At 30.8% G+C, this 21,284-nt stretch overlaps 1 protein-coding gene and 1 long non-coding RNA gene across 2 annotated transcripts; both read right to left on the reverse strand.

Annotated features, from left to right (window-relative positions):
• Nucleotides 1-1,210: 1,210 nt before the first annotated feature.
• Nucleotides 1,211-5,192, reverse strand: LOC146913517 (protein DETOXIFICATION 21-like). Its single transcript, XM_085720944.1, has 7 exons — nt 4,660-5,192; nt 3,228-3,314; nt 3,038-3,094; nt 2,387-2,625; nt 1,670-1,788; nt 1,484-1,570; nt 1,211-1,306 (listed from the first exon to the last, which is right to left on the reverse strand). The coding sequence occupies exons 1-7, from the start codon at nt 5,190-5,192 to the stop codon at nt 1,211-1,213; spliced, it is 1,218 nt and encodes a 405-aa protein (XP_085577070.1).
• Nucleotides 5,193-10,719: 5,527 nt separating this feature from the next.
• On the reverse strand, nt 10,720-13,509 carry LOC146913518 (uncharacterized). The gene is made up of 4 exons (XR_015013621.1): nt 13,298-13,509; nt 13,078-13,102; nt 11,461-11,663; nt 10,720-11,133 (listed from the first exon to the last, which is right to left on the reverse strand). It is a non-coding gene; the product is annotated as an uncharacterized LOC146913518 (long non-coding RNA).
• Between the last annotated feature and the right edge of the window lie 7,775 nt (nt 13,510-21,284).

Consider the following 21,284-nt stretch of genomic DNA (forward strand, 5'->3'; position numbering starts at 1 on the left):
TCTCTTTTCTTTAAGATTATTGAAGGGGATTTTTGCATGAATTAATTTACTAACGATTTCTTTAGATATTTCTTGTAAAATAAAAGCTAATTTGTGTTTTCTTATCATTCTAAAAACCTTTTTTTTTTTTTTTTTTTTTTTTTTTTTTACATATTCTCTTATCTACCACTCTATAATCAGACTATTTGTGATAAACTAATTTATTTTTCATAATAATTTGAATTTTGTTTAGACGTTCTCTTGGAAGTTGAATCCTACTATTTCAAGGAGAGTCTGAGCATCCCGACTAGGTTGGCACACCCAAGATACTCCTATCCTCTGCCACTCACTCGTATACAAAAATATTACATTTTCAAGTTGAATCATATTAAAATAATACTCAAATTTTTTCAAAAATTTTTGTTTGTAAGAACATAGGATCCAAATATGCTTGATAACTGAAGGATAATATTGCAACTGAAACGAAAGTATACAAACGAAATTGAAAGGAATCTTTTGCACCAAGATTAAGCCCTAATGATACAAGAGTTGTATATGCATATTTAAGACACTGTTTAAAGCTTAAGAATTAAGATAGAAATTTTGGGATTATAGGGTTCGACCATGTTATAGATTAAGACCTCTGAATTGAAAATATAGAAGGATTAAGACCTTTGAATTGAAAATATAGACTGCTCATCATAAGGGTTGGAAGAGAAAACCAGATAGAAGGGTCAACAAAAGTTTGTTCAATTGAATAGTTAAATGTTGACAAGTATATTTATAACACTTGTAATATTTTAGGAACATAAAATTCAAAACATTTTATTTTAATTCTATAACCAAATTTTATGAACATAGAGAAGAAATGCATCATTGAGTACAAACTAAAGATTCTAACAAGATAGTTATAAAAGAGATTCATGAAGTCCTGGACTAGAAACAAATTCATTTAGTTTGAAGCATGCTCAAGCTATAAAAATATAAATAAACAAGTTTAAATCACTACTATTTTTGCTTCCCAATCAAGAAAATTAGAAGCTTGGAGTTGTAGCTTCGATTCTCCTATTTCTTGGGACGCAAGAAAATAGCATTGTGCCGCGAAACCAAACATACACATATCATTGATCATTGTTATAAATGCATCAACTTTAAGACACATACTTTAAATTATTTCAAAAGTAAAATTTTCTTAGGTTTAGCTAAGAGACTGATTTTGAATTTTAGAACCCTATTCTTGATTAGCTAAGAGACTTGTTCCACTGCCATTTGATTCTTGAGCATTATTGACAGCCCATCTATTAACTCTCCACTGGGCTATCTCTACCTGAAAAATAAAATCCAAATACATTTTATAAATACTTTTATGCTTGAACTAAACAAGAAAAATCATTTGAAGAAATAAAAAATAAAAATCAAGAAATTAAATGGAATATCAAACTCAAATTGGTGAAATAAATGATGAAACCATTGGAAAAATACAATAATAGAATAGTGAATTTACCTGCTTGTCCCAATCAGTTTTAAGAGTGATGATAATAAGCATTATGGTTTGAACAAATGTTCCAAACAACATCCCAATCCAAATACCCTACAGAAGAGATATAAATATATACACCATTATTATGACTTGGTTTAATCATGATGATATAGTAAAATTAAAGAGGGGTAAAAAAGAGAGATTAATTACCTTGATGCCTAAATTGTAAACAACACCAATCACTATTCCAACAGGAATACCAATTAGGTAATAACAACCTTTGTTTACATATGCTACAATGCTTTGCCACCCAGCTCCAACAAAAACTCCTATTTATGATATTGTTATATTTTAAATTTGTCAACAAAATAATACAGCAAGTGAACAATTTAAAAGAATTTCATAATCATAGTATTAAAGAAATACATTCAATATTTCAACACAATGTCACATTTCAATCTTATTTCATAAATTTTTTTTGTAGATTATACACAAATGATTTATAAGGTGAAAACATTGGTCACTTAATCTGTTTAAATTTTTTCACATTTTCAGTAAATAGTTATTAAATTTAAATACAATTAGTCGTAATTAATTGTTTTTAAACAAGAATTAAATTAATATGTACATAAGTACACTCATATAAGAAATATTGCTAAAAACAATAATATACTACTAAGAAATACAACACAACACTAATGCGAATTGTTTTATTTAAATGTCTATGTAACTTCTAGAGTGAACCACAAGTCGTTGGTGCGTAGTGTGTGTGATTGATGTAAATCTTGGGTATCAAATTCAATTCCTACTTATAAAAAATGTCAATGTAATCTTTTAAAAAAAAATTATGACATGATATAAAAATCTCAAAGAGAATTATAGTGATATGAATTGTGACTAATTTATAAATATGAAAGTAGAGGTTACCAGAGAGTACAGGTTGGACACTATTCAATAACATTGACAATGCAAGCCAAAATGATAAATCTCCAACAGCATCAGCCACATCAGAATCTGAAGTGAAAATGTAAGAAAGTTTTTTCTTCAAGAATAAGAAGATCAAGAAGAAAATGAATCCAATGCCAAATGATGTGAGAGCAGTTATCACAATTGAAAATTTTGCATCTCTTGAACTTCCTCTTCCAAGTTCATTTGCCACTCGAACACTGCAAATTAATCAAAAGAAATAAATATACAAGTCACTAAATCAATCACATTGAATTAAATATTATACAACATATACATTATTTCTAAATTGTTTTTCTCTCTTGCTGTAAGTGTAAGAAGTTTTCATCGTTTGTATTCCATCTGAAATGAAATATAAGTAAAAATGATTCAAAAATTCAAATGTATTTGGTTGAATATTGACCAAATACATTTGAATTTTTAGTTCATTTTTGCTTATATTCCAACTAAATACATTTAACTTTTTGAATATTTTTGTTTATATTTTATTTTAAAGGGACTGCATAGTTACATGTGAAGTTATTTTCTTTAATTAAATATATATCTTTGTGATTTTATGCTATTTTGACAAGTAAAAAGAAGAGAGTTTATGATGACAACAAAACACCTAACCTAGCTGCAGCAAAAAAGCCAAGAGCAATCATCATTTCCCAACCATTGATGTTTAGGCTGCAATAATATAACAATTTGATGCAACAATCAGATTAATTTCCAAATGAATTAAGAAGCAAGGATTATATTTCTTGATATGAAATTATGAAGCAAAATATGGTAAATATAAGAATGAGATAGAGAATTATACCATATGGACATAGAACTAAGGGCAACCTTAGCATCTTTCATGTTGCCAGTTAAAAGAACCAAAATTGAGCTGTACCATACCTCAAGGCTGTAAAAAGAATAAGTTAAGATTAAATTTAAAAAGAATCATAACATTAGCATCTTTGTCTCGAGGATACAAAGTGAAACTCTTACCACTGAGCTGACACCTTGAACATAAATTTTAAACAAACTTTTTAAATGGTTAACACAATTTATACACTTGGTTAACATAATTCAATAAATGATTAATGAATAACTCACAAACCATCAACATAACTTAATTAACCTAAATAATATTGTGTGTTGGCAATTCAACATTCATTATGGTATGCTTTTAGCCGCCTAATTACGGCATTTAGGTTACTTTGGTTGCAACCTCCAACACTTTCATTGAGTTAATTGAGTGTGAATGAGTGGATTTATTTCCTCATTGCCTAGAGATATGACTTGTGTGTATAAGGTTTGGGCAACCATCACATTACAAGTCGATTTTGTAAGATTGAGTCCGACACAATTCTAAAATAGTATCAGAGCATATCCTAGATATGTTTGAACTTTCTGTATTGTCCACCTTTCAGGCCCATTGAGCCCGAACATGAGGGGGTGTGTTGAAAATTCCACCTTCATTGTGATCCTATCCTAGTTGCATAATTGTGGCATTTGTGTTGCTTTCATTGCAGTCACAAAGACATTCATTGTGCTTGGTGTGAACGGGTGGATTTAGTCCCATATTGCCTAGAGTGTGTAGTGTTTATAAATCTAGAACAATCTTCACCTTACAAGGCTATTTGAAAGGTTGAGTTACCATGGTTGCAAGCCTATTACATCATTTGGGTTACCCTGGCTGCAACTTCCAAAACCGTCATTGCGTTAATTGGGGTGGGAATGAATGGATTTATTTCCTCATTGCCTAGAGATATGACTTGTGTGTATAAGGTTTGTGCAGCCATTACCTTACAAGCTGGTTTTGTAAGATTGAGTCCGCTACAAAAAATTTAAGATAGTATCAGAGCCTATCCTAGATATGTCACCCTTCTGCCCAATAAGCTCGAACATGAAGGGGTGGGTTGAAAATTCCACCTTCATTGTGGTCCACCCTAGCCGCATAATTGTGGCATTTGTGTTTCGTTCATTGTAGTCACTGACACATTAATTGTGCTTGGTGTGAAGGGGTGGATTTAACCCCATGTTGCCTAGAGTGTGTATGTTCATAAAGCTTGAACAATCTTCACCTTTACAAGCCTATTTAAAAGGTCGAGTTAGGCTCAACCTAAAAATTCTAAGACTTTGGATGACTAGTCAAGTAGTAATATACCTTATCATTTACAAATTATGTATATAATATTTTTTTGACAAATTATGAATATAATACTAGAAGTTGATGATAGAAAAGTACATAAACTAATTCTTACCACAACATGATTCCAGATGAGAAAGAGAGCTTCACAACTGGCCAAAGATCTTTGAAAGCCAAAACTGAGAAACCCTTCCAAGTATCAGGACATTTTTTCATGATGAATATGACCTGACCAATATTTGGTAACCATAATCCCAATATTAATGACATCATTGCACCATTGAGTCCAAACTCAAACTTAACAGTCAAAAGCCAAGACAACAGAACATGAACAGCAAGAGAAAATGCAGCTAAATAGGTAATAATCACGTTCTTGCTTTGTGCTTGCAAGAATGTTTGGCAAGTGAATGACACAGCCATTGCAAAAGTAGGACCTATTGCCCAAAGTGCAATTGTTCCTCCCACTTGTGCAATTTTTTTGTCTTGTCCAAATGCCTCTAAAATTGGTGTAATGAATATGTAAAGAGGGAGGAGTAATATTGTTGTGAAAAACAATACTATCCAAGATCTTTGTAGATACACTCCAAGCATGTTGTATTGTTTTGCTCCATATGCTTGTCCACAAAGTGTTTCCAATGCACTTGCCATCCCAAGCTGCATTTTACAAAGTTTGAAACCACTTTAACAAAGTAAATAATGTAGATTATATATTAAAAAAAATTATTAATGTTTTTCGTCCTAATATTATTTATGATTTTGTTGTTAGTCCTTGTATCTTTTTAGACCATAGAAATTATTAGACTACATGTTTTAAGTCATTAAAGTGGGCCCATTTGTTACATATGTTTTTTTAAAATGCGAATCTAAAAATTGTTTCAAATGAGTAGTTGTTGAGTGATTTCTCTTAATAATGAATATTTTTTTAAAATAAAAATTGAAAAAGCAAATGCATCATTATAAACTTCTGACATTTTGTCTATGTTAACAATTCAACAATATTCATCAGCATATCACCCAAAGAACAAGTACATAAACCAAACTCCGAAACAAATTAAAATTAGTGGAATCTATAGTTTGGAAGACTCAACCTACTAAATGAAATCCTCCAAAATAGAGTGAAGAATACTATCACACTAATAAAGTTTGAAAATAGCTCGTCTCTATAAAAAAAACACTCACTCCCATACAAACTGATCAAAATACCTTTCATGTGAGTTAACTCACGTTCGGTAAGATGAAGTATAACCTTCATAAATTAACTCATGCTGGTTATAACCTACTTGAGTTATCTCACGTTGGGGTTATAACCTACATGAGTTAACTCACGCTGAGGTGATAACCTACATGAGCTAACTCACGCTAGGTTATAACCTACGTGAGTTAACTCACGTGGGATGTACCAATGTAGCGAACGTGGCTTAAGTCACATTGAGTTTAACTCTTGCGTGACTTAAGTCACGTGGGGGTATTTTGGTCAGTTTGTACGGAAGTGAACGTTTTTTGTTGGGAGAAGAGTAATTTTCATAAAATTTTTGCTTCAAAAGACCAAAATTTGTAAAGTTAATTATCCACACAGATAAGCAAATATCTTTTGCCAAAATAAAACAATTCTGATCGCACAAAATTTATCGGCCCCACCATATCGCTCAAAAACTTCTCGGATTTAGCCGATCGTAACTTTTGATCGCACAAAATTTATTAGGAGTTATGACCCGATGATTGTTTTTTGGATCGAATAATAATTTCTGATCGGCTCATTTTAGAGGTTGAACAATCGATGCGGCCTATGAACAATCACCAAAGAAGACGCAAATTTTCAATATATATTATCCAAAATTAACACATAATAGCTTCTGATTTTTTTTAAATCTCTAAAATTTCACCTTAAAATTGTTAAATTTGTAAATCACTTTTTCCCTATGCCCTAAAACCATGCAGTCTTGTAATTTTTAGGTCTAAAAATGTGAATACATAAACTAAAAACCAAAAATAATAAACTATATCACTATAGGCATGAGAAAGAGAGACTTACCAATATACCAGTTATAAATCTGCATAGAGTAATCATGACAAGTGCATATGCAGCAAGTTCAGTTGAACCAACAAAATGACCAATAAAAGCTTGAGTTATTATGTATGTGCCAAATGTTGAAAATTTTGTGAATATTGTAGGCCCTGCCACTACCCAAATCTTCTTGCTTTCTTCCCATACCCTTTTCCTTAGTGATTTTTTCTTCTGCAAAAGCTTCTCCCCTAGGTCATCATTCATTGCCATTGGTCACTACTACTGAGCTGCCAATTTTTTTTGTTGCATAAAGATAAGTCATAGATTGCAATTGGACAAGATATATATAGTAAAGTAAATTAAAATGGTCATGTATTAGAAAGTTCTTTAACTATTCACTGAAGGATAATTTTTTTTTACCCAGATGGTCAATTATATTTAACTGCAACATATTTACATAATTTTATTTGAATTTTATAACTATACACAAATAATGTAGTTTTTTTTTGTTACATAAGTCAAATCATATCTTTTATAATTCTACATAATAATATTATTAAAATATTTGCACAGTTGGTAGAGATATTGCATTTTATATGTAGGGGCCGGGGTTCGAACCCCAGAGACTCCACTTCTCCACAATTAAATTGTGTAGGGGCCGGGGTTCGAATCCCAGAGACTCCACTTCTCCACAATTAAATTGTGTGAGCTCTAACCACTAGACTACTTAAAAAAAATATTTGCACAAATATCTATTATGTGAGACATGATTGAATATTTTCGTAATATTTTTAAAATAATTGTACACATGTTTTTACCTATCAATAATTAGTGATTGAATTCTTGTAAAAAAAAAGTACTTAATTGGGTTTAAGAGTTGTCATTTACGTTGCAACCTCAAAAATTAAAGTGTAAGTCAATATCTAAGTTTTTTTTTCTTTTTCTGAAGGAAGTCAAAGTTATTAATAATATTTTACTATTCAACAATATTTTAATAGGTTTTTTTTTTTTAACTAGCAATCTCTTCAACACAATGTGTACCAAAGAGACCACAAAGAATATACAAAGTCAGCACTTGAATACATATACAAACCAGCCGATGGCCAAACATACAACCGGGCTCAACCACCACATATGAGTCCCAAAAACAAAACAAACTTTCTTTGCTTAAAGCCACCATAAAGAATACGACTTAACTTTTTTTTTAATAATTGAAACATAGTATTTTCTTTCTTCTTAAATAACCCGTTGTTACGATCATTCCACACAATCCAAACACATAGTAACCAAATCAACTGAAGAAATGAGTAATTATTTCGATCTCAATTATAAAAAAAGTTAAACCAAATACATCTACATTAATTGATTTTTTTCTTTTCACATTAGGAGTAATTAAATTGATACTTAAATATACCAACATGTGAACACATTGATTGAGTAAAATAAGTATAAAAATACAAGGTTTCACTAAAAAAGAAAATGGGGACCTAAGAACATTTATAGAATATTAGCTTTTCTCCTAATTATAGTCGCATTTCCCATATACATGGATAAGGATTTGAGATAAGTAATTCCAAAAATATTTATATAAAATAATGTCTATAAGAAAAATATAATATCTTTTAAAGACAAAAGTTTATATTTTTTAATCAGGAATAGAAAAAGTTTGTTTGTTAGTGGTAGAGATTGAAACCGGAATCTCATTCTTAAGACTCCAACGTCTGATTACATACCCTTAGGTTACACCTTCAGAGAAAAAATATATATTACTCCCTCCGTCCCGCAATAGATGATCCATTTGAAAATTTGCAATGTTGACCTATCTTACTTTGACCATATTTTTCTACTAATATACAAAGATAAATAATATCATATAAGATGTCGTTAGATTCGTTTTGATGATTATTTTCAAAATATAAAATTTTCATAATTTTTTCTAACATATTATTCAAGATATTTAAGCTCAAAATTATGCATTGACATGCGTAATAGAGTCCACTGTGTCATGCATTATGGGACGTAGGGAGTATATAATAATACGTGGCAAAATTGTATGAACAATAAAAAATAATTTATTTTCCAAAGATTAACTTGAAACATGAAAATAATAACATATTATATAATATTGTTATTAAATCAACCAAACTAATTATTAAAAAAAAAAATATAAAAGAAACACCTTAATTATCATTGACCAATATGTATGCATAATACCAATACATTATAAAAAGGTTTAATTCGTTAAATAAAAAGAATTTACACAGGCTATAATTAATACTCATCATTTAGATTATTAGTGAATATATTTTAAAAATTAGAAACATTAATAACACAATGATATTATAGTGTGAATATATTTAATACATGTGAAAAATAATTTTATGCAGTCAACGAAAAATAATTAATATTTTATTAAAAATATTGAAATTAAATTACATTTTAAATTACATCTATAGCCGTAGTTGCAAACATCACATGTTTGCAAAATTCTTATAAATATTTACATTTTACGGCTTTAATTATTGTTGCAGATTGCAATTTAAAATTATGTTATTTCATCTAGAAGCACTGTCATTATATAGACACATTTTTATTTTATATATACTAGCGTCCAGACGGGCACTCCCGTGCCCGTATGTCCGCTTTTTCTACTGCGCTAACGTATGTAACTCTCAAACAATATGTTTTTGTTTAATGTTGGTTTACTTTTTCTTGATGTCTTGGACAAAATTATTAAAATTAAGAGGAAGACATACGTGTATTTGATATAAAAAAATTGAACTTGATCAAAAAGTAAAATGATATATGACCACTTTCAATACGTTGTAATAATTCACTATTGAATTTGACTCTTTCTAGTCTCACCCCATATAATTTTAGTTACACCCAAATTTATTTAAAATTTTACAATAATACCAAAATTGTCCTCTTCATGTAAATTTCTAAAAACCCTTATTTCATTATCATTCTAAACCCTCACCCCTTTTTCACCCACAAACCACCATGGATATGCAATCAATACCTACTAAAATCGCCAATTAAATCAACATCTCATCCATTGATACGTACTCGATTCATACAAGTAAGTGAATTTCATAATTTTCTTCGAGTTTCTATTTATCGTTTGCTCTATGATTTATTTGATGTTGTTAATTTTACCATGGATGTTTATCGTTATTGTTAATTTCACATTTGTCTGTCGATTTGTTTGATTTAATTTTACGTAGAAGGGTAACGTAATTTACGTTTACATAGGTCTCACGTGAATTTAGTTCACGTACATATTCTAAAGAGGAATAACATACACGTAAACTCAGTTTACATGAACTTAAGTAAAATCAGTTTACATGAACCTAAGTAAACTCAGTTTACATAAACTGTGTAAACTACGTTAGTTTACTTAACTTATGTAAACTCAGTTTACATAGTGTATGTAAATTCAACTTACATAAACTACGTAAACTGTGTAAACTCTTATTGTAAACTCAGTTTACATAGTGTATGTAAACTCAGTTTACATAAACTACGTAAACTTAGTTTACATAAACTGTGTAAACTCAGTTTTCGTAGTATATGTAAACTCAGTTTAGATAAACTACGTAAATTGAGTTTACATAAACTACGTAAACTCAGTTTACTTAAACTGTGTAAAATCAGTTTACGTTAGTTTACTTAACTTATGTAAACTCAGTTTATGTAAACTCAGATTACATAAACTACGTAAACTTAGTTTACATAAGCTGTGTAAACTCAGTTTACATAGTGTATGTAAACTCAGTTTACATAAAATAATTTATTTTAATTAAAGGGTATATTAGTAATTTTGGGGTGTAACTTGGATTATTTGGGGTGTGGGTAGTATCTGTCATTGAATTTTGAGTAATCAACATTAAAAATAATTGTGCTTGCCCAAAAAGATAATCGTGCTTGCCCATATTGTAATTAATCGGCACATTCAGTATGTTGTTTTAATGTTAATCACTTAACCCATCACTTCTAGGCCTTTATCCCTCGGCATGTATGCGTCATCATGTTATTTGAAAATTTTAACGATCTAATGCCTCATTTCTCAAGTTTGCTTAAATTCAAGAAAACTACAACTCTTTAGTTAATGAAATTAAATACATTTAATGTGTCCAAGCAAGAAGAAGACAATTAGATAAAAATGAATATGAAAATAATTATAAGACCTTGATGATCTTTTCAATGAACATCTCACTCTCACTGTTTCGCTGCATTAATGGAAAGAAGAAAGCCGGTTAGAAAAAAAGTAAAGGAATATAACCTTTATGTTTTTTAAAGAAAGTATATATTGTGGTAACATTCAATGTTGGTAAGTTGTGTTGAAAACAATAAGTTAATCCTTATCTTGGTTTTTGGCGCATCTTTATCCCTTCCATCATCTTGTGTGATTGTCACGGAAGTTTGCATTTAAGCCGTCGTTGGAGGATGGTCTCAATGGTCCTTTATTTTCTTACCATTTTCTCTACTCTCTTCTTCTATGCACTTCCTTCAGTTTTCCTTGACTAAATACTTCCTTCACAAACTTTGCCAAGAAACACAACAATTTGCAATGTTTGCTAACTGCTATGAAGAAAACCAATTATGACGTAAACATTCCCTTAACGACTTAAAATCAAGAACAAAGGTCATGAAATTAAATAAATCTGTGTAATCTATAACCATAATTTTTCTATATTCAGGCACCATGCATGTGTCAAACTATAAAGTAGAAGTGCATTACACAATTACCATTTTATAGATTAATATTTATAATTAACATTATTGGTGTTGTGGAATGTGTAAAAACACCTAAGGGTGTTCAACAAAATTAAGATTTATTTTAAGCATATAGAATTCTTGGTTCTGCTAAAACTCTTAAGTGGAAGTATAAATGAATGTGAATCATACTCTTGAAATGGTGGAGTCCACTTCACCAGTGCAACCTCTCTTGAAACCTCATAAGATATTTGAACAACGTGACTATGGCACCCTTGCCGCTGCAATCACTTAGTGCACTGAAGTAGAAGTTGAAGCCAACATGGATGGCCGCATAACTTTGTTGTTTCTTTTGGCAATGGCAAAGGATACCACCACCCGAACCCCTTTTCTCACTATACAATCAAAAGACATAGAATTAAAATATATTTGGACGCACAAATTACAAATTTTAACACCATCTCATATTAATAGGAATGATCTATGAATGACAATTAATAGGAAGTCAATTACAAATATTTTAAACCATCTCAAGTTGAAAACTGCATCTGATTTTGATTGTTCTTAAGCCAACTATGTGTGACAATTATTCCTTCTTTGTCACTCTCAAGTTACACTTAGATTTATGGTCGTTACTCATTTTCCTCCCTAAGACTCTACTGAAGAACAAATTTTTGGGGTCAAATATTTTTTCCTCCTATCCTCATCTTAGCTACACACACACACACACACACTCAAGTGGTGTCAATAGTGAAAGTTGAATGATTCAACTTTGTTATAATTCACAGCATAAATTCCATCACAAAAACAAACTACACAATTCATAAACACATTTAGCACAAAGAATGCAGGAGAGACAAAAATATTTAAAGAAGAAATCAGTAAAGACCTAAAAAACCACCATTAGCACCAAAACAATAGTTACTAAGCAAGATAAATAAGACAACACATATACTTTTAAAGCCTGAATATAAGAATTAGCTTCATTAGAAAACACAAAAAAGCAAATTATAAATTATTTTATTAACCCACTTGTGTTGGTCGGATGATGTTGGCTTCGGAATAACACTCAAAGGCACCGATAATGCCCAGTTTGAACTCTTTTAAAGGGAAAATTTATCTTCTTAAAAAAAAAATTATCACTAAATTATTAGGTAAATAAGTGTTGGAGAAGGAAGTAATACTCAAAGGCACCCATAATGGCCGCTGTAAACTATTTTAAAAAAGGTCTCAAAAATTGGTGAACCATTGCAAAAGTGTAAGATAGTAAACATGTGAATGGACAAAATAGGGAAGGATAAGAAGAAAAATAGCTTTGTGTGTACCTTGAAGCAATGTGGAATACATGCTCTAAATGTGTGTATCATTTCATGTGTATAAAATTATAGGGTTGGAGGTTGTTAATAAGAAAACAACTCATCCTCTTCACGGGTAACAAAGACAACCAAAGGATGTTCTAAAATACAACAAAGAGGACAAAAAATATTTAAACAAATGGGAAATTAATTTTGGATAATTTATTTGAGAAATTGAAAGAGAGCATAGCAAGTGGTTAAGCGCAATAGTTATCTAAAATATGAGACTATCCATCAATATACAATCAATATTCCTGACATCATACACAACCTATCTTTATGCATTTACAAAAAAGAGTGGTATATGCATCTCTTACAATTCATGGTTGATGATTAAGAATATAATTAGAGATAGTAAAATAAAAAATTTCAAAACAATGATACATGAAAAATTGAAGTAGAAAATTAAAGAATATATAATTTATATTGGTGAAAGAGATGGATTGAACAATACCTTAACTCACTGGATGTTGCTGTCCCTGATAAAAAAAAAATAGGGAAGATGAAATTGACATAACAAAAAAGAAGTGAGGAAAATAATCAAAACTAAATAAACCTGAATTATAAACATGGAGTCTAAAAAAAAGTTAGTAAGCGAAAAGGAGAAAAAAAAATATTAGAGGAGAAGGGATATGGATAGATGTTGAGAAAGAAGAAACACCACATAATTTTACCAAGAGTGTTGCAGTGGTAATGGAATCCAACCACCATGAAGTTGGTTACTGGTTAGTTACCACCACGGATCCTCTCTTCCTTGCTCAATTCCCTCAACCTGCACGTTTCAATTTTAGTTTTCTTCTTCGTATATACTACGGTTAACAATTTATTATTTGTTGTTACCCCTTTCTTGTAACTTCTATAAGTGGTTATTGCAGATTTAAATTACTAACTTGCATGTGGTTACCTAATAAATTTGTGAAGAATGTGAAGGGTAATTTTGGAATAGAAAAAGGGCTACACCAAACAATTGTTTTGCCTTTATAATAGGTATAGATAGAATCATGTATAGAAGAGAAAGGGTGGTGAATGTGGTGCTGTTTTGAATTGACTAGCCTCATAAAATGTTTACTAATTAAATATTTATTACTACATTTGCGTGTACAAAAAAAGGAGAGTAACAAATTTTTTATATTTTTTTATAGGTGACCAACAAATTATAGATATGCACATATTAATTCTTTGGTGTAGTAAAAGAATATATATTTTTATTTTCAAAGAAAATATTAAAAATGAAATCTAATTAATTTATAGAAAGTGGTTACTCAATGAAATTAGAAAAATATTTTTAATAAACACATTTTTTTTATTTTGATTAAAATAAACACATTTATTAAAAATATTATAATTTAATTTAAAAGATAGATATAGTGAGTATTAGTTCATTACTTTGTATGTTAACCTTTTTCCCATTTTACTTTTTTGATTATTATATACGTCTTATTATTTATATATACTATATATAAAGATAATAGAGAAATTTGGGTTGACTTTTTTGTTATTTCAATTATACCTTTAAACAATTTTTTTTTTATTTTTTGTTATTTCAATTATACCTTTAAACAATTTTTTCTTTATAATAAAGTTATATTGTTGGTGTTATTGAAAAAGATAAGATTTGAATTTTATATAATCGTTTGTAGTTTACACGCAAAATTTCAATAAAATATCGTTGATAATCTACACGCGTTAGCACAATAAAAAGAAATGAAAGACAAACACATAGTATGTATAATGTTTCCAATGTATATTTTAACTTCCAACAAATTACCAATATTCTGTGAGAATAACTTTTTTTTTAATGAAATAAGAGTGTGGTTAAGCATCAAGGAGCAACTTAGACAACTCAATTAGGTTTACGTCCGCAAGAAACTGCTATCATATGTCAGCCATGTATCAAGAGAGGGTCAAACCAAAACCATCAAAAAGACAAACAAAATACAAAAAGCGAAAAAAAAGAAGGAAACCAAAAACCCAAAGGGAAACGAAAGGTTGGCAGACCAATGCAGCCTCGAAAAAAATCATTCCTAATATAAAGAGGCAAAATAAAAGAGTTTGGAGCGTTTGATCAATACTAGCAATGATAAGTATGTCAAAGTATAAGCTATACCAGAATACGATATATTGGATATATGTTTATGATTATTATTATTATGATTATGGTGATTATGTTTATGATTAAAGTTATGAGTATGACTATATTTATTATATAATCAATGTAGTATTTCAGACAGCGATTCTAGTTATCCCCTGATCGCTCAGTTATGCATAATGAAATCGTATAAACCCAAAATGGGTTGAGTTTAGAAACAGATGGCGATCCTAGGTTCCCCGAGGTTGCCTACAGCCTAGGATAGGTGGAACTCACTGAGAAATCTTGTCTCACCCCAAATCCCTTTTATTTATTTCAGATATACAAGTTATTATAAGATAGGATGGTTCGTGATGAAGAAGAAGAAGTAGCTTGACCATATAAAGTACACGTCAGTGGAACTATTTCTGAGGTAATAGGCGAGAAATTCTATGATTTGTTCAGAGAATATTTATTTAGTGTAATTTTAATGTATCTGACGCCAAGTTTAACACACATGCTAGATATCCTAGGTGATTTCTAGTAGGGGTGTTTCAATTAAGAATTAGTGATCTGAATTGAATGGGAATGCAAGAGAGTAATATCTCAATGAAAGTTAAGTTAATGTTGCAATGTAACATGCTTACAAACCAAGTCCATAAATTCACAACAAAAGGACAAGTAAGAAACAAATGATGTGAAGATTGCACATTAAAGAACACAAACTGAGACAACAATGCATCCGTGTCGTTAAAGTGCAGTAACGTTAACAAGATACCCGAGACTAACCTAACGATTTCAAGTAGCCGTAGAATAGAACGGAGATCGTAGAGCACTGAAGGCTACGCTTGCTCGAACATCCAACTCAAAACCAGCCCAACCTCTTCATGGTCACATCCTCTTTTCGGACGCTTTTCATGTTGTTGCATGTGCCTTTTGTTGGAACAAAATGTGTTTAACAATGTACCTTAAAGAGTTTTGATGATAACAAGGTATTAAAAAATTGTAAATTGGACTAGCTAATATTTGTTCAAGTGTACAGGACCATAGTTAAATTTTTTACATCATTAATTGGTTCTGAATGAGCAAATAAAGAGCAAAAGAAATCAACAAAATTAAAGCTTAGACGCTCCTGAAGGCAATATGCTCCTGAAGACAAAAAGCGCTCCTGAAGGCAATATGCTCCTGAAGTCAAAAAGCGCTCCTGAAGTCAAGTGCTCCTGAAGACTAGTGCTCCTGAAGACTAGAGGTCTTGAAGTGCCACGTCAGCATCAGAAGCAACATCATCAGAAGCTGCCTTATCAGAAGCCATTTCACCAGAAGCTGAAGATCAACTGGATTTGCAAAATTCAAGGATTCAAGAGTTGTTTCATGGATCGAAATTCATAAAAGGACAACAGAAGACTAATGGAACTTTGCAACGGTCATTTCAAAGTTGTTTGAAGGCATTTTCTTGCAATATGAACAAAAGCGTTGACATTGTACTTTGTACGAACTGTACAACCACCTTCTCCACTACTCCGTTTTGTGTCCACGCTACAAGACAAGAAAACAGCTCCAGAATACGGCTTCGCCTGCAAAGATGTTTCTTTGGATTAGGAATGGATTTCAAATTGGTTCTTCATAGGACAACAACCAAATCAGGCAAAAGATCATTGGTGAAAGATCAAGCTTCAACAACGACTCTTTTGATGTGCTGGCAATTTCACAACGTCTCTTTCACACCTCTATATAAAGGAGTGAAGACTTAGAGATTGGCATACGACTCTACTACAATTTACAAGCACCAAAACTCTGCTGAAATTGTTCTGCAATCAAAGTCACTTGGAATTTCTGTTTTCAAGTTCATATCTTAGAAATTCTTAAGTCTTAGAGTCTGTATCTGATTGTATTGTGAGCATCTCTGATTGTATATCAAGTGTTCAACCTCAAACATTATTCTTTGTAATCTTGTTTGTTTAGAAGTCTCTTGCAGTTGTGCTTGAGCATAGAAGTCTCTTGATTGTGTTCTTGAGCATAGGAAGACTCTTGCGAAGTGTGCTTGAGCAAAGGAAGTCTCTTGCTGTGTGCTTGAGCAATTGTAATCAGATATTACATTCTAGTGAAATCTCCTTGGAAGTGCAAGGGGGACTGGACTACTTCTGGATTATGGAAGGAACCAGTATAATTGCTTTGTGTCTTTCTTCTTTTCTCTCTCTCTGTTTATTCCTCTGCGTTCAGATTCTGTTTATCACCTCAGAAGTTGTCTCACTTAGCTTCTGATCAGTGTGTTCAGTTTTTAGGAGAATTGAAGAATTTTTCAAAACACAATTCAACCCCCCCCCCCCCCCCCCCCTTCTTGTGTTTTTCTCACCTTCAATTGGTATCTAGAGCCTTGGTTCTGTTGATAACACCTAACAGTGTAACAGTACAAGATCTGAGAAAAACATGTCTGGTGAATCTCCTATTCCTACTGGTCAAACTAGCTATAATAATGTCGTACATGATTATAGTGATAGTAAGAAATCCAGTGTTGGAAAGATTCCAAAGTTCAACGGAGACCCTGAAGAATTCTCTTGGTGGAAAACCAACTTTTATAGTTGTAACACCCCATTTTTATTCTATTATTTTTAGTAGATGTGTGAATATTTTTATATGATTTGATTGGTTATATATATGATTTTATGTGAAATATATGACTTTTGAGTGTGATGTGTTTTATTTAAATATATGTTGTTTTTTTATTTAATAAAATAGAAATAATATAGAAATATATTTATTTTGGTTAATGGGAATTAAGTAGTAATTATGTGAGTTTAGTGGGAGTTAAGTGAGAAAAGGAGAGGTTATAGTTTTGAGTAAAAGAAAGAACGTCAGACAGAAACTAATTACATTTCTTTTTTTATTATAATTATAATTATATTAATAAAAAAATCCAATTAAAAAAGAATCCATTTTTTTCTAATCTCTAGTAAAAGAATTTTAGAGGATGTTTTCCAATTGTTTTATAGAACGAATCGGGAGACAATCAAATGGAAATAAGAGATGCAAATAAGAGTCTGAGTATGCAAAGAAATCTATCTTGATTCTATTCTATATTCTTTATTTTTGACTTAATGAAATGAGGGGTAAAATAAAACATAGGTCTTTTTATTCGTACCTAATTAGTACGATGCATTTCCTTACTACTCTCAAGGATATTTTTTATTTATGCTTAATTTAATATTTTTCAATTCTACTAGAAATCAGGTATGAACTTGTTAGATGTTATAATTGGATGTTTCGTCAATGGTGTTATGACGGAATCTTTTTTTGACTCTGTACCAGCGATTCCACTATTATTATAAGATATTATAAAAATTTTAGTGAAAAATAAAAACGAAAATAATACAAGAAAAATTAGTAAACAATAATAAAAAAATTTCTTCATATTGATAGAGATAGGAGACAAAATTTACATGGATATAGTAAGTCTTGCTTGGGCTGGTTTAATGGTAGTTTTTACATTTTCCCTTTCCCTTGTATTATGGGGAAGAAGTGGACTCTAAGAGGACTACTAATTGAGTTAAGGGATCAAAATGTCTCAATTATTTTATAGCTAAGTTCTTCCATTTTTTAACTATTGAATTTTGTTATTTTATTAATATAACTAAATACTAATTAATGAAATGCAATTCGATACTTCATTTTGAAACTCTATTGTATTTCAGTGGTGTAATATAATATTGAAAAAAAAATACTCTTTAAATCAAACAAATATTTGAATTGTTCCCATCTTATTGTCCTGGGAATACAGATAATTGGAAACGGATTACTACTCCAAACTTAATTCTTTTTAAGATTTATATTTCGATGAACTGGTTACCACCAATCTTTTCTAAATATGAAAAACTTTTTTATCGAATCCCCTGATCAGTTGTCAATTATTTAATCAATTTAATCAATTCATTTTTTTGGAATACTAAAAATAAAAAGATTATTTTTTTTATTATTTATCGGGATTATGAAAAGAATGTGAAATCTAAAAATTCAAATAATTAAGAATAAAAATGTATTTTTGATTATTTCAGCTTGATTGGAACCAATACAAATATAATATATTAGATCAAACAAAGAAAAAATGTGGACACTATGGAATTGACATTCCATAGATATCTATAGATATACCCATATGAAAAGAAATATTTAAATAGGTCCATCCATATTAAACTTCTTTTTTTTTAAGTAAAACATTCCTTTTTTACCATACCGTAATAGTATAGTACAAAGAAATAGATTTGATTTCTTTCTACTATACTATATGGATTTCATAGAATTCTGCTGATTGTAGTCTGATCATTTTATTTAAAAGAAAGACCCGAAATGGAAACCCTTTTTTCTTTATTCAATCACTGTCATCGCATTGATAAGAAATCAGAAGTCATGTTTAATTAAAATTAGTCATTTTGACTTACCGTTTTTACGTAAATTATAAGTAAAAAGGCAGTAGGAACTAGACATGTTTATTATTATTATGATTATGGTGATTATGTTTATGATTAAAGTTATGAGCATGACTATATTTATTATATAATCAATGTAGTATTTCAGACAGCGATTCTAGTTATCCCCTGATCGCTCAGTTATGCATAATGAAATCGTATAAACCCAAAATGGGTTGAGTTTAGAAACAGATGGCGATCCTAGGTTCTCCGAGGTTGCCTACAACCTAGGGTAGGTGGAACTCACTAAGAAATCTTGTCTCACCCCAAATCCCTTTTATTTATTTCAGATATACAAGTTATTATAAGATAGGATGGTTCGTGATGAAGAAGAAGAAGTAGCTTGACCATATAAAGTACACGTCAGCGGAACTATTTCTGAGGTAATAGGCGAGAAATTCTATGATTTGTTCAGAGAATATTTATTTAGTGTAATTTTAATGTAGACTAATGCTACATCTCGCGAAACAAAATCTACGAAATATTCACGACAGCCTAATAATTCATGTAGCGCACCTTCCCTTTTACTTCCACCAACCTTTTTATTCCACAAATCACGTGATCCAATGGCTGTTGTTCCTTCGCTATACGTTCGGGATAAAAAGTCTCGCTGTCAATAGCATCACTCTTTAATGTATCTGACGCCAAGTTTAACACACATGCTAGATATCCTAGGTGATTTCTAGTAGTGGTGTTTCAATTAAGAATTTGTGAGCTGAATTGAATGGGAATGAAAGAGAGTAATATCTCAATGAAAGTTAAGTTAATGTTGCAATGTAACATGCTTACAAACCATGTCCATAAATTCACAACAAAAGGACAAGTAAGAAACAAATGATGTGAAGATTCCACATTAAAGAACACAAACTGAGGCAACAATGCATCTGTGTCGTTAAAGCGCAGTAACGTTAACAAGATACCCGAGACTAACCTAACGATTTCAAGTAGCAGTAGAATAGAACGGATATCGTAGAGCACTGAAGGCTACGCTTGTAACACCCATACCAGACGTATCTAGAAAGTCTAGCACGTGCGTTATTATTAGTACTGGATACATTAAAATTTACAACATAAATTACATACGAATGAATATTTATACAACAAATTGCGTTCGAACGTAAATAACATAAACATCTCAACCATACATATATAATTTCATCCTTAAAGTTCAAAGCATCCTGCAGCGACACGAACGCACACTTGCTGAAACATCCATCCGTCTTCAAGCTAGCATAACATCCTGCTTATCTGAAACAAATAAGGATTGGGATGAGACATAATGTCTCAGTGAGTTCCCCTAAATCCTAGGCTATAGGCAACCTCAAGGGGAAACCTACGGTCACCACGTGTCTACATTACAACCTGACGGTTGATTATACGTGTGATAGATCTCTGGCAAGTGCACCAAATACTATCGAAGTAGTAAAAATATCGATCCCACGAGGACTGTTTTTAACTTCAATAATTCAATTTCGTTATAAAAGTAGGATGTATAAAAGTTTATTTTGTTTTGCCACTAGGCAGTAGATTTGGTTTGATTTTAAGAAATCAAATAAAATAGTAAAGATTTGATTAAGAAAATAGGAGAGAGATGAGATCAGGTCTTCGAATCCTCTATGTTTCCCCTAATTGGTTACTGCACCTATTATTACTAATGATTCTCTAGTTTCACAATAGTTAACAAATTAGCCCTAATCAATCCCTTGAGTTAGGACCCTCTTTTTAAACTACAGCCCCTAATTCCTTAGGTGGTCTAATAATCATCAAAGGTTTAAGCACGTTAACCTAATATCACTAACAAACGATTATCCATTCCTAGACTAACCATGTTTATTAGAACAATTCAATTAGGTCTAAGTCGAAAGCTATGGTCAGTAGTCATTCGATCTCACAAAATCATGTTTATATTTGATCAGGATATAAAAAGCAGTAAGAACAATTGAATTGAATGAAAACTAGAATATCATTAATAAGTAATAGAGTTTCACAGCAACATATGATCAATTAGGGTTACATAGGTTCATCTCCGACCTAATCTCTAAGAGATTTAGCTACTCATAATTGAGTTTACAAATAGCATAATCAATGAAAGAATTAAAACATACATAAACTGGGTTAGAGATGATGAAATCC

Source organism: Medicago sativa, chromosome 6 (assembly GCF_051527215.1).
Source record: "Medicago sativa cultivar Bolivia chromosome 6, Bolivia_mono, whole genome shotgun sequence".
NCBI classification, from domain to species: domain Eukaryota; kingdom Viridiplantae; phylum Streptophyta; class Magnoliopsida; order Fabales; family Fabaceae; genus Medicago; species Medicago sativa.

Coding starts and splice junctions, on each gene's coding strand:
- LOC146913517 (XM_085720944.1), bottom strand. CDS start 5,192: ATGGCAAGTGCATTGGAAACACTTTGTGGACAAGCATATGGAGCAAAA. Junction 3,315..4,659: donor TCATCTGGAATCATGTTGTG/GTAAGAATTAGT, acceptor TTCTTTTTACAG/CCTTGAGGTATGGTACAGCT. Junction 2,626..3,037: donor GGCTTTTTTGCTGCAGCTAG/GTTAGGTGTTTT, acceptor ATTAATTTGCAG/TGTTCGAGTGGCAAATGAAC.